Source organism: Lepidothrix coronata, unplaced genomic scaffold (assembly GCF_001604755.1).
Source record: "Lepidothrix coronata isolate B3197 unplaced genomic scaffold, Lepidothrix_coronata-1.0 Scaffold0, whole genome shotgun sequence".
Taxonomy (NCBI): domain Eukaryota; kingdom Metazoa; phylum Chordata; class Aves; order Passeriformes; family Pipridae; genus Lepidothrix; species Lepidothrix coronata.
This window is the reverse complement of record NW_016690180.1, coordinates 7,912,452-7,937,453: the sequence shown is the minus strand read 5'-3', so window position 1 is coordinate 7,937,453 and position 25,002 is coordinate 7,912,452. Positions and strand designations below refer to the sequence as shown.

Genomic DNA, 25,002 nt, shown 5'->3' with positions numbered 1-25,002 from the left:
ACTATCTTGACCTGCTATAAAAATGTAAAATCTCCCTCCCTTTTTTGCATTAAATTTTGTACTTGAACAAACTCATTGACATTTATTTGTACTGCAAATGCTTTTTTAATGTTTATTGTTTGGAAAAGCTTAATAAGAAAACACAGAAGTTCTGATTTAAAGATTAAAAATACTGAAGCTTTTACAGTAGGAATTCTTTAAACTACTAGTCTCCCCACAGTTATTTCTTGCCTAAATTCTTTTGCTGATGCTGGGACTTCATTTTAAGTAGCTATTGTGATAAGATGATAATATACCCAGGCAAAATTCTAGGTCTCCCCTACCCACAGAAATCAAATTATCCTAAACTGGGGAGAGGCGGGGAGGGGTGGGGGGATGGGGGGCATACAGTGCTTAAACAAGTGAAAATTCAACAAAATTATTCATAAAATCACCATGTGTCTCCTGAGACACAACTGCAGAATAGTCCCTGCCATGGCATGTGCCATGAAGCAGTGATATTCTGGCTGAGATCACATGCACAGACTGCTTTAGAGCTTTTAAAATTCACACAGTCCTGACAGACAAGGGCTACAGTTCCTTGGAGCTGATCTTTTTGCAGTACTCAGCACCTGGACAACAGAGCAATGAATTCAACATTCATGGACAAGAAGGAATTTTATGGCAATTATGTAATAATTTTTAAAACAAAGAGAGACTAAACTCAGGACCTGTCCTTGCAACAGAATGATCAGACAGGGTAGAGTGTAAATAGTCTCTCTCCATCTTTCTTGTAGGCTCCCTTCAGGTACTGTAAGGCTACAATTATGGAGAATATAAACTAGTTTTGGCAATACCTAGGGGGAGGTAAAAAGAGTAGTGAATGGGAATAACGACGTGAAAAAGCTGTTGATCAGAACATCATGGTTCCTAATTATATGGGTCATTTCTGACATTCATCTGAATTAAGAGTTTTCTGTTTATCACAAGCTATTGCCAAATGGACTGAACTAATAAAAGAACGGCTTCCTTCTACTACAACAATTGCAATGCAAGACTGCATTTTCATATTCAGTCCTGATGAAACTAATTTAAACAGCACATTTTCCCTTTCCCTCTCTCCTCTTCAGACTGTTCCCAGATTACACCACCTATTGACTGCACACAAGCACACTGAACTAGTAGACTGAGCTGACTGAAAATAACCACCCACATTTTTTTCCAAAAGACAATGTGTATGGCAGCCCCAAAGAAATGCAACCAGAACTGCACCTTAAGCTTAATCAATCTTTTTAGTTTTAAAACACTCAATCATACCTGTAATGACAAGGTCATGGTTCCTCACCCGGCAGTGATTGTCACTTCTGGATGTTTTTGAGTCCATGAAAGGAACTAGTTCTGTACATCAGACTGCCTGGAAAACCCACCCTTTTCTTTCTTCCCCTGCCCCACATTTTAATTTTTTGCTGGGCACAGAGTAAGGGAGAGAAAGAGGAAAAAATTAACTCTTTCACTTGGATCAGATCATTGGGTTGAACAGCTTTTTGGCAGCAAAAACTTTTGTTCCATGATAAGAGAAGGAGCAGTGCAGTGGCAGGAACCAGTGGGTAAGATCAGAGCTGTTCACAGCAGCTGAAGCAGTGCTTTTGCACATTGTCATTACTGTCAAGCACCAAAAAGCCCTTTGGAAGGACTAGGAATATTTGAATTGTGTCATCAGAGTAAATTCCTATCTGATGATAAATAAAACAACACCTTTACTCTAAAAATAGATTAATAAATTTGGTGCAACTCTGCATTCTGAATGCATGCGTATTCTAACTTGCACTGTAAAAGCAGATCTGGGATCTTTCCTTCTGGCATCAGCCATCTTAAATGTAATGCAGCTAAATGATGTCTTAGTTAAAGCTATTGTGAACTGGCCTACATCCTAGCTAGAGTCAATTTTATCAAGATTTTTGTAGAAGACATGCAAAACATGCACCTCTGTCTTAGATTATGAAAAGCGTAACACAGTATATGAGAAGAGTATGTGGTCTGAAAAGTATGTGGCCTGATTTTCATGTCCCATGCCAAGTTTGCTGATGTTTCAATTAGAAAATAACATTTTTATTCAGAGGAACTTTTACAGAATGGAAAATGGAACTGTGTTCAATTCACCACACACTTTATTACAGACCTTGACTTAGTACACCCTCAGCACTAATTGCGCAGTGACAGCCCATACATTCACTGGTAAAGCCTCTGTAAACCCAAGGAAAAATGACAACATTCACCTGGCTCTTTTCCAGCAAAAATTCTACCAACGTGGCATGAAATCTCATCTTTAATCCTAAAATGTATTGAAAATTTCTAAGAATCCCATTTAAAAAAATAAAATGAAAACAAACTCCTCCATTCTAATTTAGAAACATCTATAACTTGCCTGGGGCAGCAATTTGCAGACTTCTTGATAAGGGAATGACCATATCAAGCAAATCCATTTTTTCCAAATCCGAAGTTGCCATTTTCTCCTGGCCTTAAAATAATCTTGTGACTCTGCTTGATTCCACAATTTCATATGTGAGGATATGAACCTATATAATGCCTTTTTTACCTCCTCTGTCCTAATGCTATTGAATATCTGGATTGCCATGGACTTTTCCTCCTGATCAAAGGAGCACAGCATTTCATCTAGCATCTGGTCTTTTCAGTAAAACTTGTTTCCAGAACTCATTACTGTCTTCAAGATTTTTAATACCTCTTTTAATTTACTATGACATCTTGCTACCTTTTTCATTTCAAATAAAACAGAATATGGACAGATTTTCTTGGCCTCTCTCCAGCTATGAATTTCTCATGTATAGTTCACTTGGGACCAATCATCCAATACTGCATTTCAGATGTTTTCTCTGTAACTCAAGAAGAGCACCCCAATAAGTAATCCATCCAGGATTACTGGACATCTCAGGATCCGTCCAGCAAAGAAATCTACAAACTGTTTTCTCCTTAGTTCGAATATTGGGAGTTAAAATCAACTATTTCACAACTAAACCATAGTCTCTGCAATTTTATCACATGAATGCTAACTTGAAAACATGACTTCCACAATTCACATTGCTGCTGAGTGTGTATGCCAGTTGACTGTTCCCTTCTAAACACATTCTCAATTTCTTCCTGGCATTATTTCCACGCTCCTATTCATTCTCTTCCAGGACACATAATATGGAAAACATCAACAAATCCTTACAGAACAGCACACAGTCACATTACACTATTGAAGAAAATAAAAAGAATACATACACAATCTACAGGAAAAAACTAACATTTCTACAATTAGGAAGAGCACTAGTGGGGTGCTCTTTAACCCCTTGGAAAAGTACACTTAAATGCAGGATAACGGATCTTAAGAAATTTGCAAAACTAATTGTATGATAATAGATTAATAAAATCGAAGTATTAGCAATGCCATACTCATAAGCTTTAACACTACAAGAAAAGTAAGGCCTGAAGGAAAATATATTTTTAATTACAACACCTGATACAGATAGAATAAAGTATTATTAGCATTTCTGTCACAGGAAAATTCAGCCAGTATATTGTAATGTCTTATGAGTGTCTTCTGGACTTGATGGTTCCACCAACGGTTAAAATATATCACATTCCCCTCCAGACAAAAGCTTTCACTGTATCAATCACTGTTTTGTCTTTCATGGATGTAATTTATTGCTCATCATTAAAATAAAATTTAGAGATAATTTTTTCACTTTATTTCTCTGGGTTTTGCTTCCTCTTACACGATTTAGGGTAAAACTTGCCTGTTTGTCTCAGCTTTCTCAGTATCAGGTGCAGCGTGGCAATGGGAGTTTGCAGGCTGGGGCTGGGGCTGCCCCATGACAGACACGGACAGTTCCAGCCAGCACCAACAGATGACTGCAGGGCACAACTGAGGCCTTCAGCCATGATGGCAGGACTTCTGGGAAAGTATGTTTAACAAAGAGCAAAATCCTGCACAGGAGAGTGAGTGAGAAAATGTAAGTGTGCGCAATAATTCTGTGAACACCGAGGTGAGAGAAGGAGGGGAGAAGGTGCTTCAGACACGAGAACAGAGATTCCCGTGCAGCCCATGGAAGGGACCTGGGATGGAGCAGGTATCCACTCTGCAGCCTGTGGGGAGCTCCACGAAAGAGCAGGTGGCTATGTCCTGAGGGAACTGCATCCTGTGAAGGACACATGCTGTAGCAGGCTTATCCTGATGGGCTGCACCCCTCAAGAGGCCGCATACAGAATCTGTTCTGAAAGGATTGCAGCCCTTGCAGAGATCCAGCACTGAAGCAGAGGAAATCGTGACGAGGAAGAAGCAGCAGAGTGGAACTATTATGGACTGACCACAACCCCATCCCCCATCCCCCTGTGCTGCTCACGTCAGGGAGGAGGTACAGGAGTCGGGAATGAAGGAATGAAATTGAGGCTGGGAAAGAAGGGTGTGGGGAGGTGTTTTAGTTCTTCTATTTGTTTCTCACCATCCAACTCTGGTTTTAGCTGTCAATATATTCAATTATTTTCCCCAAGTCTGTTTTGCACCTGATAGCAATTGGTAAATGATCTCTCTGCCTTTCACTCAAAATAAGAGATTTTTCATCTTGCTCTCTGCACTGTCCTGTTGAGGGGAGGGAGTGAGAGAACAGAGCAGCTGGGTGTATATCTGGCAGCCCGCAAAAGGCAATCCACTATAGTCTAATAAAAATTTTCTTTTCAAATTCAATTAACATGAAAGTATAATTGAAAACATTAAAACAATTCTATGAAGTTAGTTTTGACTCATGCATTGCTGTACTTCTCTTTAAATATTTTATTTAGCTAGCCCAGATCCCACTTAGCCATGTCAGATTTGGATAATTTTTACGTGCTTCTCACTGTGTGAAGGTGACCACATCAGGGAAGATAAACTCCATGCCAACCAAACAGAACTTAAATAGAGACACTGGACTCAGAGTCATGTGGAAAAAATTCAGAGATGTTGGGAGAGGAAGTCCAAGAGAAGGGGAAATTGTAGGTCATCTTTCTGTATGGAAGGCTAGACAGAAGCAAGAAAAAGACAAGGACACATCAAAGATGCAGTAACAGATTTAGATCATTTGGATAATTCCCACTATGGGAAAAAATTCTGAGAAGTCTCTGTGTCAGGTTATATGGACTACGTAAGTTTATAAACTGGAGAAAGACATAGCATGGACAGAAAAACAAAATCAAGCTGTGGAAGGAAACAGCTTTAAAAAAAATCTAAATACTTCAATTCTTTTCAAGCCTGATCAACATCTCTGTATCATTTGTACTATTTCCCTCAGTCTAAATTCTCAATTCTTCTAAAAAGTGCTCTGTTGGCTATTTTGCAGCTGTTTGTGTCAGGACACATTTTGAATCACAGTCTGAAATCAATAAAGAAACTTCACAGAGACTCTGGGCATTCAACTCAAAATGTATCAGTCAAACTAAGTCAGAGTTTTCTTCCTACTTTCAGGTTGGATAGTGTTCACTGGGCTTTGTTTTTAAACCAGAAAGTTAAGGATCTTTTTTTTTAATTTCTTTTTCTGCTTTCCCTTAATATTTCCCCTTCAGAACTACTGAAAATGCCTATCTTTCAGGCATCTGTCCTAAATTTGCTATTGTAAATAGTGAGACAAAGAATGCATTTCATTTCTTCAACAATTTCAAGCTCTTCAGTGTCTGAATGATTCTTGCCATCTATTGGAGACCCCTACTGTCTCCTTCCCAGAGTATCTCTTATTCTGGATGCAGTGGAAATTACTCTTCATAAGATATAACTTCCCATGTCATTACATTTCCTTTCATATTCCATCTTTATCTTCTCTTCAGTTTCTGTATTACAATGTCAGCTTCTTGCTGTAATTTCAACAATCTTGTATTGTCAATGCACCTCTTATTTTCACATACAGTTTGTATATTCCTATTTATATACTTTCTCCCCTACCCAAGACATAACAATCATTACTTCTAATGAATACATACTACCTTTCAATCATGACTGCAATTTACCCTTCAACACAACTCACCTTGCTCGTGTTTCTTTGCTATTTTCTGCTACTTGGATTTCATCCAACTTTTCTTCACTTAAAGGCTTATGGTTTAGGTAAGATTTTTAAAACTCATTTACACAAGAATTTTAAAAATATTTATGAGGGCATAAGCTATTTAGATACAAACCATTTGAGCCTATTTTAAAATTTATAGTAACTGGAGGCTTTTTTTGCATTATTACCTTAGTTCTGAAAAACCATTATAGTTTTACGTCACGTGGTTCTATTTTTTCCCTCATGGAATGCTGAAACACTTAGGTCACAGACACTGCCGATGTCCTTTTATCTAAATAACAAATTGAACACTTGTTTTAATCAGAGTACCTAGTCACGCTTCCAAAATTAAATCTATCTAAATGAGAGGATTACATTTGTTTTATAAGCAGCTCAAAATTATAGATGTTAATGAAAGCATTACGAATAAAAAGAGTGTTCTTAACTTTATTTTCCTGCATATTTTGAATCACTAAACTGAATATTTGAGACAGACATATCAAGATTTAACATCTTTCATTGGCTATCCAAAATGAGACATCCAGTTCTAAAAGGCACTGAACATTCACAATGCACAAAGTAAACTGAAGCATCATGTAATTAGAGGTGAACTATTCTAATAAGCATTAGTTGGATGCCTCAAATCAGAGGTCACAAGTTTGGGAAAAGTTGCAGAGCATCTCTGTCAGACCATGGGTGATTAAGGGAATTCTTAAGTTTAGTGCTGTTCTCAAGATCCTGATAGAAGAAACTGCTTAAAACTCTTCATATCCTTGGATGTGGGGATAAAAGGTAGCCATAGACTACATAGACAATTTTTTCAGAACTACTGAGTACCGGCAGACCCTTTTCAAATCAAAAGGGGAGATAGGTGCCAACTGCTTTTTCTAAAAGCAATGACTTTTGCTTATTTGGAATTTCAGTCTTGAAGCTAGACACCTTCTCTACTGAGAGCATCTTTCAAGCATGAGCTGAAGTGCTTTCTGAATAGAGATGAGTTGAGCATATGCTCAAGTGTTGTTCTCAATAGTTGACTTCCCTTTTTAAATGTGCCACTCTCTTGACTTCTGTAGTTCCTTGAGATTTAATGTGAGCCAAGACACATTGTCACCATAATACTGGAAAAATAAAAAGCTTGCTAAAGAGACATTTGTAAATGAAGTAGGTTCCAAATTACTCGTGAACAGGGAAGTGCAGCGAAAGACATCGAAGTAACACGTTGAACGAAGAAAAGCTCAACACTGTCTACTCATTTCTGGTTCCTGCCAGGATTCTCTTCAATTGCACATATTCCTTCTGTACCTATTGAGGTGTATTTGCATAAAATCAAAACATCACACTTTCACTCAAGCTGACACCTAAAAAGGAACATAATGTACATAATACATCATCTGCCTTTGATTAGGTCAAAACTTCTGCTAGAAAAACAGACACAATTCACTTCCGCAACTGTATTTTGTGATATCTAGATAGGAGTAATTTTAATAATTATTCCATGCACAAAAAAGAAGTTGTAGTTAATAAGAAGGTTATAAAATGCAAATCTCATGGTTCAAAAGTTTTTATTTCTTAAGGTTTCTTCACTGATGTACACCAGGCAACATTTTCCATTGTCTTACAACTAAAACACAGGTGCTCTTACACAACTAAAGCATTCCTTTATGATATTTTCACTTTCTAAAAAAAACCCAGCGCAAAATCTGTAGTTTCAAGATTAAAATTAATCTCTACTTTTTAAAGATGGAAATTTACTAGGGAGTAAATTATTCTACAACTATGTTTTCCTAACCTGATGCCAGCTACTGCCACACAGCCTATTTGCCAAAAGAAGTCGCAAGATCAGCATTCGCTTTGTTGCTAACTCCCTCTTATATCTGCTCTCTGTTAAAAAAAAAACTCAGTAAAACTATAAGGGGCTGCTTTATCACAGTCAAATTTTGTAACATCCACATAGAAACTGAGTCATTGATGACAGAATCATCACTTCCTTGACACCTCTTCTTTCCTTTGCAACCAACAAACTATCTAATTGTACCATGGAAATAGAGAGCTCATACCTAAAAGTATCCACTAAGCACTCAGGAAGCGAAGGAAAAGACAAAGGGAATACTTAATTTCACATTGTGTTGTAAAAGCACAATATTGCAATCAACTATCAACAGCAAGGTCCTTATTTCTAATAGCCTCTCTTGACAAGATTAAAATATCCTTGAGGAGCTAACAAGTATTTCTGTCTCAAGAGCACTACTACAGCCAATAAATTTTTGGTAAATACTGTATCTGTACACAATACAAAGAAAAAGTGTGCATGAACAGCAATACCTCCATTACCAAAATGTAAAAATGATGAAGGGATAGAAAAAATGTAAAAAGAAGCTCCTCTTTGACGTGTAAAAAATAAACATTTCTCTTTTGCTAGAACGGAGATCCTCTATAGTATACTGCAAAAGGGAAACATGAATTAAAAAGTACTTAAGTAAAAGCACTGATAGCTTTTATTTTAGGTGATAAGGGGCATAAATGATCCTGCAGATTTTGGGAAATCTGGTTTATCAGAAGCAATTTACATATGAAATATAATGTCTTGATCCCTAAAGAAAGGCTTAACAGGAGTGCATTTATTCAGCTTTAATACAGCACAGACATACTCTCAAGAGAAGCAGTATTAAGTTTGTTCCATTTACATGTGGGTAGACATTTGACAAACTCATTTCTCCTGAGGGCTCACATTCAGGTTTCAGTAACAGTAATGGCAGCTTAAAGATACAAGCAAGGTACTGTCGAGTAAGTTTCTAACAGAAGGTCATGACTTTTCTTAGGTCAATTGACACAGGCAGAAAAACATTTCACAAGACAGCAACTGAAGCAATGGTGCAATACTGCTTCCTCTCCACCATGTGTGCTTGCCATTCTCTTTGAAACAACTTTTGTGCCAAACCACCCAGGGAGGTTAACTCAGCCAGTGTTAGAGCCAAGTCAGCTCATTGAGCAGACAACTAATACCTGGGGAGATGTAGGGAAGATGGAAACAAGCTTTTGAACAGCAAATCCCATCTGTGGATCTGAAATAGAAGTCAGACACCAGGACTAGCTGAAAACAATTTCTCTGCATTTAATTTCTTTCAGCTAATGAATTATACAATTTGAAAGAAATGAGTCACTGTCAACTCGCCCTTGTGCTCCACAGGTACCAAAGGCAGAGGTGATAAGGCTACTAACCACCTGCAGTAGAGAGAAAAAAAATTCATTATCTCCCAGGTCACAGAGAGGGGATTAGCCATGAGGGGAATACAACTCATATTTTAGATCAGAGTTGAAGTGTTATCTAATTATTTTTTTAAGGAAATCTGCACCAGCTGCTACAGAGTAGAACACCACACCCTGTCTGCCCCAGACAATTCTTGCTCAGAGCATGTCATAAATTCTAACTCAGTTATTCTCCTGACCAAAGAACATTGCAAAAGGCTGGACGTTTCGCCAAGTCACCTCATTTTTTGGAGCCCCACTTCTTTCAGCAAGTTGCTTCCAGACACTGCTCTTCTTGGCTGAAGCACATACTTCTTTAATCCCTTGGGCAGGCATAGCTGAGAGCAGGTAAGCTGAAGAGCCAGAGCTGAGGCTGAACGCCTACCCACCATGAGGTGCAAGCTGGCCTGTGTTCTAGATCTGGTGTTTTGATTAGTCATTTCCTAACTACAGGATTCTTTAGTGAAATTGGAGACATATTTCTAAGAATCTACCATTAAATAAATTACATATATTGAAATTAATTTCAGGATTAGATCTATCCTTAAAAGCTGCTTTCCATGGCATACTAAGTTTTTGCTATTGTTTTGAAACATGTGCATGACTTTAGCACTCTTGATAGGCTTTGTAAAAAAAAAAAAGGGATTAAAAAATGGTAGATTTCACTGGACTCAGGCAGGTATCCAGATGTTTCTGGTTGATTGTTTCTGTGGGTTTTTCTAACAAATGTGTTTTCAATAAGTGAAAATAAATGCTAGCTTGATTGACAACATTTAATTATGTACCAGTACTGTTATGTTCAAAACAAAAAAACCAAAACACAGTCCTTTGTAAAAGACTTGAAATAGTTTAGGTTACGAATAGATCAGCATAGAAATAGGCTGTGCCTGAACCATCCCAGTTGTCTCTGGTTAATTACCTTTCTAGAATAGCCACGTTACTCTTCTGATCTATTTAGTAAGAAATTAGGCTCCTTTTTTCCAAGTGTATCTCACAGTGGTAACTATACCCACCTCAGTTTCAGACAAAACTAATACAGCAAACCCCTCCCTGTGAAATCGATTTGGAAACTATGAGGAGAACACAGCATCACACTACAAAGCGCAACACTGCAAGTACACACAACCTATGCTTTGCAACCTGAAGCTTTCTGCTTGGCAGTCTGCAGGGGAAGCTTAAGATCTGAGTGTTGGTCTTCAAAGCCCTGGCTAACTAAGGACTGATCGGTCTAACAAATTGATTATTTCCCCGGTGGAAAATACACACAACTATATTTTTCAGAGGTATGTAGGTACTTGTTTCATTACAGCATAGCCATTGTCTGTAAAGGAGCATTTGCATTAGCCAGAAATACTGCAGCTTAGATCTTCTGAATTTGATAGCATATTTGGCAAAATATACGTGGCAGGACATGAGATACAACTTTCTTGTCGATTTCTTCATTCAACTGCTACTGACTCTCCTCTTTACATCGCTGGAATTTTCTTTTGAGCACTGCATTTTTAAAATATTCAGTGATGGCCTAATTCTTTTTCTACCACTAGAATCCAAATACTTCTGTTCACAGACAAGCCTAGCTGGCTACATTAATGAATTATTCTTTAGAGTTCCAGTTGCACTATTTGTTCTGTGAACAAGGAAGAATTCGGACAAACTTTAACAGCCTGTGCAGTTCGAGGTAAAAATGACCCTGTTTTTTAACGTGTAAAAGGAAAGAGTTTAAGAGTTTAACATGATTAACTTTCTTACAACTGTGCGTCAGTTCAGGTCGCATTAAAGTCTTATGAACATTATGCCTTCAAGTTGCATGTGCAAACTGAGATTTTTAAATCCTTGTACCTCAACTGCTCTTCGCAGAATGGTAAGTCTATTTATTTCTTTCACATAAATCCACTAATAAATATTGATACCTTCCTTCAATTCTCTCATAGCTCATTGTTTAACTGCCTGTGTCAGTTAGAGAGAAACTACAAATTTTCCCATGAAAATTAGGATTAAATTACATCAAATACCAATAAAAAAGTTGTAATGTTAAACTTTTTACAACCATGCAAAATGTTCACGTTCTACTCCCAATTTTTTTATACTTTAGAATCATAGAAGTATTGGTAGAAAGAGTCCTTTGGAGGTTTCTAGCCAACTTGCTGCTCCAAGTGACATTGCCACCAGCATATTATCATCCATGACTTTGAGTCTTGGAAACACCTAAGGATAAGGATCCCACAGCCCCTACAGGCAACAGGTTCTACACTAGCAAACTGGTGAAAAAGATTTTCCTAATTTCTAGTATGAATTTCTGCTATTTTATTTCATTGAAGAGTATAATTTTTTTAATTATCAATCATAATAAAGGTGAGAAAGACAGATTTTGTGTATGGATTAGTAGCTAAATTAATCTTTAACTGTATTTGGATATTTATCACTTTCTCAAATTCCCATTCCCATAACAATTTCAAGCCATGGTATTAATTATGTTGTTTTTGAATTTCACATGATTGCAAAAGAAGATAGTGACTGTAAATCACTTTCTGTTGTATCAATGCTTTGACCTTCCAATATTTGGACAAGAGTTTAGAACTTACTGGTTTTATTAATGATGGTTCTGTACCCACAGCTGGCTGCACTCTATCTATTATATTCCATAACAGACCATGCAGAAGCTTAAAACAGATCAGCTTTAATCAACTATAAAGTCACATGCTGCTACCAGGTGTAAGGTATACCTTTGGAAACTAAGTGATCAGTCACAGTATAGAACAAAACATGTATTAACATCATCTTTTCGTTGAAATGACCACACAATTACTTTTTTAAATAGTTACAGACAAGCTGATGGGTCTGAAACAAAAGTCAGTGGCTGCAATTCTCAAACAATTATCTTATGATATGCCTTGTTTCATCCTTCCCATTCCTGAAAGTTTCACTCCAGGTGAAGCATTTGACATCTTGTTTAGCCTCTTGGTCAGTCCATGGTTCAATATGACAACAAACATCTGCTTAAGATGCAAGCAACAAAGTGTAAAACCCCATAACAGATGTATAAAAGGCATAAAGCTGAAAGTCTTCCATTTTTTAAAGTTTTAAAAGTACATACATCCATACCATTATGGTAATGAAAAATGGCTCTATACTCTATATAGTGAATAATGGTTTTTAGGTATCTTTTGGATTTCAGCTAATACATCTTGTATGTCAGAAACCTAATGGTTTTCTTGTCAAGCTATGTCCATGCTTCATAAGAAAGAACAATGGAAAAACAGGCAAACTGATGAAAACCAGGTTCTGACTATTGAATTTAGTGAAAATTCACCATGTGTTTCTCTTCTAAGTCATTAATTTTTCCATGTTAAATACAATTATAATTTTAAATTTCTGCTAGAGAGGAAAAGTGATTATTTTGACTAGTGAAAAAAATGTATTTTTAAATGAGGACTGTATTGCCAGAATTTTAGAGCAGCTTTTTCACTTTCTTTAATTTTAACAGAAAATGTAGGTATAAGTGAGATAAAGAAACAGAAGCTATTGCTGGAAAATACTCTCAAGCATGAACTCAAGCACCAACAAAATTAATAGTTACCATATCAGTCTACTTATGCTTGCATTTGCATGAAAAAAATACAGTTGAGTGGCTAAACTTCTGGTCTGACACTTAGGTCTGTTCATGCTCTTGTATGCCATTCTGAAAAACCATTTTCCCTTCCAGAGAAAATCATGTTTTAACAACATTTTAATTTTTTTTTTGAGGACAAGAATACCCCTAAAAATCTACCATGGGTCTGTTGTTACTATTGCTCCTATATAACTGGGCCTATTACAACTTGTATGAGTAATTATACGTAAATTGAGCTAAAAGACAAAGTGATTTATCAGATCACTGCTGGAAATACTGGGGATTAGAAGGCCACAAACCTATGGACTGACTTTGGATGCAGTTACTGGATACCTTAGCTTCAGTAGATAAAAATGTCTTTAGTATGAGCAGTACAAGGCAGGGAGAGAGAGGAATGGAATTTCTTTTTGCTGTGTCACTTGTGACATATCATGTCCAGCTATCCCCACAGTGGTTTTCATATCGTTCTTTCCTACCAAACAGAAAGCTGGGCCAGATTAGTTCTTTGTAGATTCTAGTAGTGGCAGAAAACCAAACAGAAAGCAAGAAATGCTGGGTAAAGATGTTTATTTCATGTATGAATTGAACATAGTTAAATGACAATACAGAGGATTAGGATAACCTTTAGACTGAGCAGGGGACTGCAAATAAATTACGCTGCCCAGTTTAAACGTGTGCTTGAAACATGAAAAGACCCAAGGTTCCTCTGCATAATATTTGTTATTTAGGAAAAAAGTAACAGATGCAAGCAAGGAAACATAAACGCCTAACAAGCCCTCTGATACACTGCCTCGCTTTTGCGAAGACACTTTTCCATTTCATTCTTCCAACAAACCGTTTAGAGCTCTGGGAGGGGTTTCACCCTCCTGACACTTGTGCAAGTGCAGGGAGGAGCTGAGCAGGAACCCACCCATGTTCATTTGGCATGCGCGCCTTTTCCTAACTCTGTCAAGCACATTCAAAATAACCCATAGATGAAAAAAGCCATAGATGGAAAAAAACTTGTCCCTTCTTTCCGTCCACCTTGCTGTTTACTCCATTCTTTTCCTAATGAAATGTCTAAGAGGTGTAGTGCTCTCCCTGGAGTCCCCAGAACACCCTGGAGTTGTGCAGCCGGGCTGCTCCTCAGACGAAAGCCTCTGCAGGCCACCTCTTCTGCGACCAGTGCCACCGCCCACTAACACACGGGGGTGCCTGCCCGTCCTTCTCCGCAGCCGCCCATTCCCGGCCTCTCCCAGCAGGTGAGGCCGGTGCCCGCGTTCCCCCCGGAGCGCCCTCTGCCCCGCTCCCGGGGCCGCTGCCGGGGCCGCTCCCGGTCGCGCTCCGGCCCCGCGGGGCTCGGGACCCGCGGCAGCGGCGCCCTCTCGTGGCGGCGGCGGCGGAGCGGCGGGAGAAGCGGCACAAAAGAATAAAGGGATGTTAAATGTACATAGGCACGTGTACACTAGTGAGCGTAGGAAACAAAATCAGATATTAATTCCTCCTGTCCCAGTGCATATTCCTAGATGCTTTTCTAGCAAGAATGTCAACTCTTGCTCGCTCTTCTCCTTCCTGTCCCCTCAAATTAGCAGTATTACAGAACAGGGGGTCTGCTTCATTTGAATGCAGTCTCTCACTTTAGTGCCTAACTGCAGTCTGCTTTCGTTTCAAAGAGAAAGAAGTGTCAATGAAGTTGTGCTAATACTTATCATGGAAAAACATCCTTTATTCTTTACGATAATTACTATTTAATGTGGGGGTTTTTCTGCTAAGCATTGACTGACAGATGAACAGAATATACTGCATATACTTCTAAATTGCAAGAATAAACACTACTATACCTACTGATTCACCTAAGACTCCCTTTCTGATGTTTTTGCTATCAGAAAACTCTCCAATGAACCATTCTCATGACCTAGGACCATGGCCCATGCCTTCAGAAAACATTTAAACATGAACTCACACAAAATCAAATGCCTCAACAGAAAAAACATATTTCTTCACTTGCTTTCCAACAGAGAGGTAACACAGGATACACTTAACTCAGAAGCTGGTCTTTGATAGAGGCCAGCATTATATTTCCAAGAAAAATTCTAATAATATTGGGCAAATATAAGGAACAAACATCTAGGAGGATAACGACAACTTCTGGCAATGTAAAATCTTGAGCCTTCACAAGTCAGAGGTTGCCACTGGACTATTGTGTCTAAAAGCACCAGTAGACCAACCAGTCATGAGGTTCTCCAAGTATTTTCATACTTTCAGATTTTCTCATCATCCTGTGGCAAAGAGTTCCATGCTGTTTCCTTTTTCTGTTTTTAACTTACTGTCTGATAGGAAAAAAAAAAAGGGCATCTCCTGGTATAATGAAAAACAGTGAGTAACCGTTCTGTTTCACCAAGACACACTCAAAATGGTATGAATGTCTACCACAGTCACTTACTCCTAAGCCAGCTGTTTTCCAGAAGGAAAACAGTGTCTTCCTCCTATGTAGTGCCTCCCCACATCTAAGTCATTCCATGTCTCTACTGGTCTACTTGGCTGCTATTTGCCTTTTTTGATTCTACTATTATCTTTCTGAAGTTTTACAGTGATGTAGTGAGATTTTCTGTTTTGTCCTTTGTAGACTTCATGACAATGCCTAACACCATTTGCCTTCTTGACAGTCGTGGAGCCAGAATGCTGACTGCAGCAAACCATCAGGCCCCTTTTCTGGTGGCAACACTAGCTGAGAGTCCAACAATGTATTCAATAGAGCTAGCGTTGTTCCCCACTCTCCAGCATTGTTTGCATCTATCAGCACAAAGTCATCGGCACATTTTATCAGTCACTGTCTCCCTATGAGACCTTTATGTGATTCCCAACTATTCATTTTAGACAGACAAATCTGTATTAGCAGAAATGTTACTTCACTATTCACTGTTTTGCCTGATCAGAAAACACTGTCTGTAAGACTCCATCAGTAGCCCTCTTCACTCTGGAGCCTAACCACTGATTCTTAATTTTCCTCCTGTCTCTTAATGAAAATGTAGTGTGTGAGAAGAGTGTCTTTAAGACTTCTCAGTGATGACTGTTGTTAACAGCATTTTGAAAAGATAAGTATGTTGTATTAACCAGCATTTTCACTGACTCCTTTCTAATAAATGTGTGAGGCATTGCTTTCCCTGGAAAAATGAAAATAAACTTCTTCATCTCTTCCTTTTTGTATCATTCATTCCTATTTACCCACTAACCTATTCTTTACTAGAATTTCTGCCAAAGAACTTCCTTCTGCTTCAAGGACTTTTTAAATAATTGATGTCATATGTGCTAAATTTCATTCCTCTCCAGTTAGTAACTCAGCAATGTCTTACTTGTGTTATTTTGAAGTCTTGACTGAATACCATATGGTCACAATGCTGATAATTTCTCTAATTAATGTCTTTTACTGAAGCTGTGGTTCACCAGTAAAGAAAATCCAGTGCTAGGGATACTAGTGTCTGACCAAAAACATAACAGCCACAGGAATGTCAGTCCAAATGTGTTCAGAGAATTTTGTCTAGTTGGCTTTGCACTGGCAGTCTCTGTTCATTTGTCTTTCGACATCCTGTATAAAATCACCATAAAGTCCAAGTTATTCATGCTTACTAAATCAACAGAAATGCATTCACCTCCCCACATTTGAACCAGATGAAATTTGTACTGATGGATGAATTGCTAGTGTGCATTCATGAAAGAACATCAGCCTCACACTTCATTTAGAGGTTAATTTCCTTATGAGATATACTTAGAAAGCTCAAATCTCTGTTTTACATGGGTTCAAAAGTGATTACATTCAGTTCATGGGAGAATGCTTATCGGGACTCACTGCAGATCACTGGAATCTGCTGCCATGTAATGCTGAAGTGTCTCAGTATGCTAGACCTGGTTTATTCTTCTTCAGGCATGTGCCAATGTTCACAGTTGGATTCAGACACTAAGCAAGAGAGACTTAATTTGATCTACTACTACCATTCCTATGTGGTCTTTAAGGTTTACTTGTCCCAAAAAAATCATTTTTACTCCAACAGACTATTCCAGTTTTGCTATGAGATGAGGTTTATACCTCATCTCCCAATTATACCTCATCTCCCTCCACATTAGAATACATAAGAACTTCCTATAGACATTAGACCACCTTCTCTGTTACTTTACGGTTCTCTCCAAGAAGCAAAGCTTAGTGAGAAAAGAGAGATCAAAGAGACCAAAGATGAATATAAGGAGTTAATTTACAAAGGCCAGAACAAGAAAGGTAGTGAGGGGTACTGTGTGCTAGTCAAAATCCCCTGCTTTTTAGTCCCCTATGCCTTGGACAGCCATGGTAACACATAATTACTCTAAGATCAAATTCTTCTGGATCCCTAATATACATATTTCTATGTATGTGTGCATGTATATATATGTATATATATATATATACACAAACATATTTTTATGTATGTACACACAAAATTAAGCTAAGGTCCACATGAATACAGATAAGCAAAACAGTTGTAGGTGGAATCAAAGACTGAGAGGTTATTGATTAGTAGCATACTAATTCCTGATGTTTCTGATAGGCACAGAAAAACTTAGCTACAAGTATCTCAGTTTGGGATGTTTGTTGGTTGGTTGTTGTTGTTGTTTTCTGGTTTTTTTAAGAAACCTGTGGTATTTCAAATTTGTCTTTGAAAAGCTTTTATTCTTTTCTCTTTACACAGAAGAAACTACCTCACAAATAGAATTCCAGGTAGTCACACTCACTGAATATACATGCAGTCGTAATGCTCTTGGAATGTACTGAACATATCAAAATAGAACACATACTTAGAAAGTCCTTCATAGGCTAAAAGCGCCTCTCTATATAATACCAAACCCCAAATATTTGAAAGGTTAGAAATCCCGGCCTGAGGCTGTCCTAAACCACTGCAGCACTACCGTGCGTCAGCATCGTAGGAGGGAAAAATATCACGTCCCATACTCATACATATGCTATTACATATGCACACATCTCAAAAGAGTTTGTTCCAACACAATAAGATAAGGGAAAAGGGGTTTATACTGTTACATCTATCTAAAATAGGTATCTCATTTATGATGATGAAAATATCTGTGGTGTAGCTCACTATGCGTTGTTGCTGTTCCTGGGCACAATCATAACTAGCCAAGTTGCCAAAAGAAGTAAATAAATGAATCACTAATAGGATTCAAGTGTGCATTTATATATATTTGCTCTGTTTGGGGTGCAGGGAGAGAAAAAGAGATAAATCTGTATAAGAAACATCACTTAGGAAACAGAACCTACAGAAAGCCTGCACCATTCAAATGGCCTGTGAAGTCATTACAGTCTAGGGGAAAGAAGAAACAACTGACAAATTAGTGATTTACAATAAGGTTGTTTTTTTAAAAGCTAATTTTGGAGTAAGAAAATAACATATCACTGTAACACTTTCAAAAGTAATATTTTCTGTGTAACAGGCTTTAAAAAAAAGAAAGTCTTATTGCAAGGTTTTCCCTACTTTTACTTCACTTGACAAAGAACAAGGAAAAGACAAAACTGAACTATTTCCCAACTTTTATCTGCCACATGCATAGTTCTAAAGAAACAGAAAATTCAACCTGCAAACTTAATACAGCCTGCAATAACTCATTTTCAGCCTTGGCAAGCATTAATTATTACCACCATTACAAAAATGTATTGTAATTTTTCATACATGAAAGAATTTACTACATCTTCCTCAACAGGTCGATCAAATGTTCTGATAAGAAACCACTGGCTTGCAACGTGTAATGTGCATGACAAATTATCAAAAGGGACACATGCTTTAGAACTCACAGGAACACATTGGAAAGCATGCCAACAGTATGCTCTGTAGTTTTTGAGTCAGAATTATGGGGCCAAATGAAAGGTAAACTTACTTTTTTTCTGATACATTTTTTGTGATGCAGATGGACGGGTAGGACTTAATACTGGTGGAGTGGTCATCCTCTCTATGTTGTTAAAGGATGCATCTGTAGACCACATAGTCACCTCTTCTGCAGTGGCAAACAGCTGGGTGTTGTCTTCAGAGCCCTCTGACAAAGCAGCATCATTTGTAGGCTGATGACTGAGCACTGTGGCTTGAGTTGGGAGACCAAATGAATTTTTCTGGAAAGACTCTCTAAACATGTTTGAGTTCTTGTTCATTTGGTCAATGTGGGATAAAAGTGTGGTGGTCCAGGAAGAAGGCTGTGTGCTGAGATCCATTGTGAGATCAGTCTTGGAACTGTTTTCAATCATGTTTGGCAAAAGATCATCATATGTTTCGAAGTCACCATTAACTGTGATGACCTCAGTTCCATTTGAATAAAAGCATGTTTTTTCTAACACCCCTAGAAGAAAGGAAAAAAGCACCAAAATTACCATCCATCACCTGGAAGAACAAGTGTTACCAATCTGTTTTGGCAGGTTAATAATAAATATAATGACACAGATTTAAAAGTAACATTTATTTCCAAGTTAAAGATAACTAAATTTAAGAATGTAGCAAGAAAATAACAGTAGCACATAAAACAAAAGCTATGGCTACTGCAGGATAAATAAAGAAACAAATGGTTCCACGAGCTTCAAATATTTTAACCTTACTTATAGTCATTTAGTTACAGAACTCTTACACATTTAAAACTATAGAGTGCAATTTCAAGTAGCTCTAATGTGCTTTCATTCTATTATAGTGTTAACAAGACTGACAATACTATTTTTTCTCTTTTTAAATTGAATCATCTCTTGTTTTCATAGTGTCAACATCTTCAGAAATCTAATTCTGAAGCTTCAAGGGAACTAATACTTTTTTAATATATTTTATATTCACTAACTTTTAAAATGGAAAGAGATACTATTTTCTCTATATAGGATTATGTAATTTAACTACCACTGGTAAACATAGATCCCTGATTGTGAGTAAATCTTTATGTCGAACCTCTACTGGAAGAACCAAGGGGAACTTTATATATATATATATACACATACTAAGGTTCCTGTTTTTCCACCAGCAAATATTTCAAATAATTCAAATAATTCATTGGGATTTGGAGGAATTTACTGTGTGTATTTTACAGAAGCAACTGAAAATCTCCCACCTGCAAATTATTTCAGCAAGTTTCTTTGTTTGAGTCCTCTGGTCAGGCCAAACAGGAAGAATGAATGTGTTGCAGTTGCACAAATAAGGACCACTATTAATATAATTTGCTAAAGCCTAAGGAATTGTGAGTGGTTGTGTTCAGAAATTGTGCTTACTTAAATGTGGCTTTTTTTGGATGCTTTGTTTCCAAATAAAGCCTTGAATTTCTATAATTCAGAAGCCTACTTTGTTTCAAGTTTCAACCTTCACTAGATTTTTTGCAGTTTTCAAAAAGTTAAAACAAGCTTTTTTAACTCCTTTGACAAAGTGCATAATAGCTGAAGGTATTTTTTCACATTCTCTCTGCTCCTCCCTGGACTCATCTCTTCTCCTCCACTCAGCATAAAAATAGAAAAAGTCTCTAAAACATTGGTCCCAAAGAGCTATTAATAATGATTTTAAATTAAAGTTAAAATGATCAGGTATTTCTATATCACTCAGCAAAATAGCAGACAATACCTTTCAAGACAGGTAAACTCTTGAAAGAAATTTTAAAAACCCCTTCGGACAAATAAATACTGTGAAGCAAAATATGAAACTACTAACTGGATTCTGTACTCTCCTCACTCAGACTTATTTTATTCGTTTTCTGGAACTACAAATAAAAGCTGTGTCTATCACTACCTATAAGGTGATCTACTTCTTTCACTGAGATCCCCAAAGGCTTGTTTGCTTCTTCAACCCATCTTTCCAACAATGCCATTTTTTGTTCTATTTTCACAGTTTCCTAGTGATAACAACTCTTCTTGACAGGTGGACAACACAATGAACCTCTTCTACATAAAAGGCCTTCCTAATTGTATTATCTCAGCTGACAAAGCTAAGCCAAGCAGTTCTACTAAAATGAACTTTTCCTGATGTTTATTCTGTGAAGGATCTTCATTCCCACCAGGGCTGGCAGACCAAGAGATAATTAAAATACTATTTTTGCAAAATGCGTAAATGCCTAACACTGTGCATAGATAAAAGGGTATGCTGCTTGCCTGAAAGGCAGGCTTATTTGATATGGTCCTAGAATGTGATCATGTGCCCAAAAATTACATCTTGACTGGAAAAGTCTGACATAGATGAAACCCCTCTTTATGTGTGTCATAACACTTATTCTGATTTCTACAGAAAAAATAGACAAAGCATTAGTTGTGGATGGGTATTAGCAGGAGACAGAAGAAGACCATCTAAGTATGATTTGAGGACACTCATGTGAAGGGATGGGAGGAATGCAACATCTACCGTGGAATTCATTTATCACTATAAACTGATTTTCCTTTATGGGACTATAACTATAAAGCATTCTGTTTTCCCAGATAAATAACTGCAACGAGAAGCAATTATGGTTCAATCAAAAAAAAATTAATTTGGTATAATGCCTACCAGCTATGAAGGACTTTTTAAAAACAATGTTTCGAGTAGTTTAGAACACTTTCTCTCTGCAAGGATAAGAATGAAATGTTGGAAATTTTTCATTCTAACAAATATGCTAATTTTCACCTTTGCAATATTTGCATACTATTCATCACTTAAGGATTTTTTTCTGGTTTTTTTCAGCAAAATGAGACATAGACTACAGATTCTAACACAATTTGAAGGGGATCGTACATCTCTCCATTTTCAAGAAACATTTAGCTGTTCAAACCATGCATTCAGTTATTGTTTGTTTTTCTGGAAAGTGATGAAATTATACTGTACTATACTGCACTGTACCATACCATACTATACTACACTAGCTATAATCCCCAGCAAAAAATTATGGACCAGTCTTATTAGAAGGCTCTTGAGGTCTACAGGAGTCAAGTGTAATTGTAAGATATCAGTAATCTTAATCATATATGATCTAGCCTTTTCTTCCCCCTTCAAATTTATATTGCAGAGTTAGGTCTTCATAGTCAAGATCTGGAATGTTAGGTCTTCGACAGTTCAATGCAAGCAATATTCCTACTCCCTTCTCTCCTCTGATGTACCACAGGCTTTCAACAAATTACTATGGTCATGGTCTAAAGGCTAGACTTCCTTCAAAGTAACTGGTAATGCCTCTACTTCCAGGAGTGAAACAACATTCATTCCTTACAAGGTTTTCTCCTAGAGGTTGACTCCTGGTGAGAGATAGCAGAGTATGCAGAGCCAGAATGTAAGCACTTAAGAGAAATCAAAACTAAACAACTCAGATTGCTCTTTTCTTCTATGGACCTAAAAGTTTCTTGCATTTTTAGTCAAAATCACATGTATCTCGACTCGTAATTTGCTTTGTCATTTCTTTGTACACAATTCTACAAAATTACTTTTTCAAGGACTTTGGATCTTGAATACTTGGAAGGTAAAAAATTTTTGCAAGACTGATTAATGTCATATTCTGAAAACAGGGCCCCATGACACCTCAAGTAGGATATTTCCATTACTACAGTATAACTGTATTGCTCTTCCTGTCACCTTTCTCCCACACCAACTTCTCTGTTTCTTCAACATCAGAGCTTGCAATGACATGCAGGCAACAAAAGAGATGTAAAGGAAAATGAATAGAAAAGTTCTCAGGTGCACGCACACTTTTTCATGTGTATATGCCTCATTTAATTAAAAAATATTACAGAAGTAAAAGAATAATTACCCACAAACTTACCACAGGAAACAAAACACTTTCTTTCAAAATATAAAAGGTCTAATTTCCTGATGAATTAATTACCAAAGTCAAATCTAAAAAAGTTCATAAGGTTCTTAAGGATAGACTGGAGTTTTCTATTTATGTTTTATGCACCAATGAAAGATACTAGAATGACAACCACAGATTTTAACTCCTTAATTTTTGGAAAAAAACGTAAAACTGTAATTACCCATATATTAAATAATTTCTCTTAGCTGGTCAGGACTATCAACTTCTTTCATAGACTGTAAGACTTCATATCAATATTAGATTGTAACAGAATTCAGTTATTGTTGATCTGAAATGAATATGAAGTACTATTCTGGATATAGTGTATTCTCAATAACTAAAACAGACTATATTACACACACTTTAAAGAGGTCCACAGAATTTGTTCATTTCATTCTAGTCATCAAACATATTTGCTGCTAAGCTACCAATGCATAGAAAATGAAAGCTGCTGAGAATACTAAATTATAATATGTTAATTCAAAGGATGCTCCTGAAGGGAGCTTTGCCAATTTTAGACTTGGGTTATAACACCAAACCTTATTCTTTACCCTACAGTAATTTCACTGAATTAAGAGTAGATAGTCCTGATTTTTGCTACATAAGTAGGATCAGAACAGGTCCCATTTCTCAGAGGATTTAATGCATTTTAAAGAGTGTTATGTCGATACATGCCTCAGGAGGAGACTGAGTAGAGCTGATGTAAATACACCTGCTTTTTTATCTGCTTTCTCACTAAAGAATGAAAATCTAGGGCAGAGGATATGAAGGATACAAATGGAATGCTAAACATAAGGAAAGCAAATTGAATGGCATCATATTTCCTAATTGCCAGACTTGATCTTAATCCATTTCAGACTGTTCTTAGTTGAGAGATAAAACCCAAGACTTACTTGTCAATCATAACATTCACTAGCTTTGGAGTTTTTTTACCTCCCAAACTTAAACTAAATGAAAATAACAGGCCCGCAATGTCTTGCTGCAAATCCTTTACAGACTGAATTGAGAAAACAGGCTTAAGTTGTCTTGACAGTGCTACTGAGATATGTTTCTTCCTTTCCTGGCTAACTGTTTGACTGTTTGATGTGTATTGAAATTGGTGTATTTAAAATCAGAAAATTGATATATATCTGTATAGTTCATACATTATCCCACTTGTTACAGGTGTGCTTCTGAAGTACTTAGGGAAGCCCAACTAGAAAATATTCTCATTAACAAAATAAAAAAGGCAAAAAGCTCAACACCCCTCAGCACTGAAAGCAGATTATTTCTTTACTTTTTTTTCTCTAAAAAAGCAATGCTTTAACTTAGTATTACTGTCTTTTTCATGCTGTAGTTGAAGCAATTTAATGATATGTCAGCCTTCTCTAAAGGTAACGAAAGGAAGACTTTTAAAAAATTTATGGTAATAAATTAGCACCTTTTAATTGTGTAACAGACACAGAATTACGTAACAGACTAAGCCATTATGAAATCTAATATACCTGGAACCAGTTTGGGGTTCTGCATTAATACGTATTCCATATTTAGAAGAAATGACCATAGTTTTCCTTAGCAAAACAGTAATATTTTGTAGAACAGATTCAGAAAGATTTGTGGCTATTTATAAATTAAATTTCACTTGAAAATGAGAATCAGATTTGCATACAAGCGTATGACATAAAGGGATAAATATTCAGTTCCAGTGACAGTGATCTAAAGCTCTGACATAAATATCTTTTTGTACTTGTAAAATGACTTCTGAAAACTATCTACATGCTACATGCTTCTCAAAAGAAAATGCTACCTTGAGAAAATCAGAGATGGTTTCCTCATTGGTACTTTAAATATGTTTTAAATATATAAATCTAAATAGTGTATTTATTTTTCTGCAACAAGCAGTCATTAGGTAGATTAAGTGGTTAGGTAGATGTGCTAAAATACATGTTTAATGTCCACAGTTATATTAGCACTTGAGAATGTGGTCTTTTTCTAGTCTCCTTAACTTGAAAAGTGCCGATTTACTCCATTAGCACTCACCTACAAAGGTAAGCAGAATCACCAGCAAAAGGATAAGGGCACAGATGCAAGGAATCAGTATTAGGAGCAAAAGTCGAAGGAACCTGGCCGAAGCCAGTTTCTGAGAGCAACCATCCCCCATATTATCCTCATCTGTTCCTAAGACCTGAAAAACAAAAAAGCAACTTTATCATTATGGTGTCAATTAGTAACTCCAATGTTTTCAATAGCAGTCCTCCCTCCCTATTACACAGAACAGCTATATGATTTAAATATATGCTATAAATGGCTTATAGGTTCTTAATGACAAGTTGTAGGTAA

The 25,002-nt window shown here is 36.9% G+C and overlaps 1 protein-coding gene across 4 annotated transcripts in view; it reads right to left on the bottom strand.

Annotated features, from left to right (window-relative positions):
* CORIN (corin, serine peptidase) overlaps nt 1-25,002 on the bottom strand; it is a 119,748-nt gene that overhangs the window by 77,303 nt on the left and 17,443 nt on the right. For all 4 annotated transcript variants that reach the window (XR_001873090.1, XM_017804674.1, XM_017804660.1 and 1 more), the window contains exons 2-3: nt 24,703-24,847; nt 18,802-19,254 (exon numbers count right to left, since the gene is read on the bottom strand). Coding sequence is in view for 3 of the 4 variants with exons in the window: in XM_017804674.1 (XP_017660163.1) it covers nt 18,802-19,254; nt 24,703-24,847 (598 nt within the window). In the remaining variant the exon portion in view is untranslated. The remainder of the gene's footprint in view (nt 1-18,801; nt 19,255-24,702; nt 24,848-25,002) is intronic.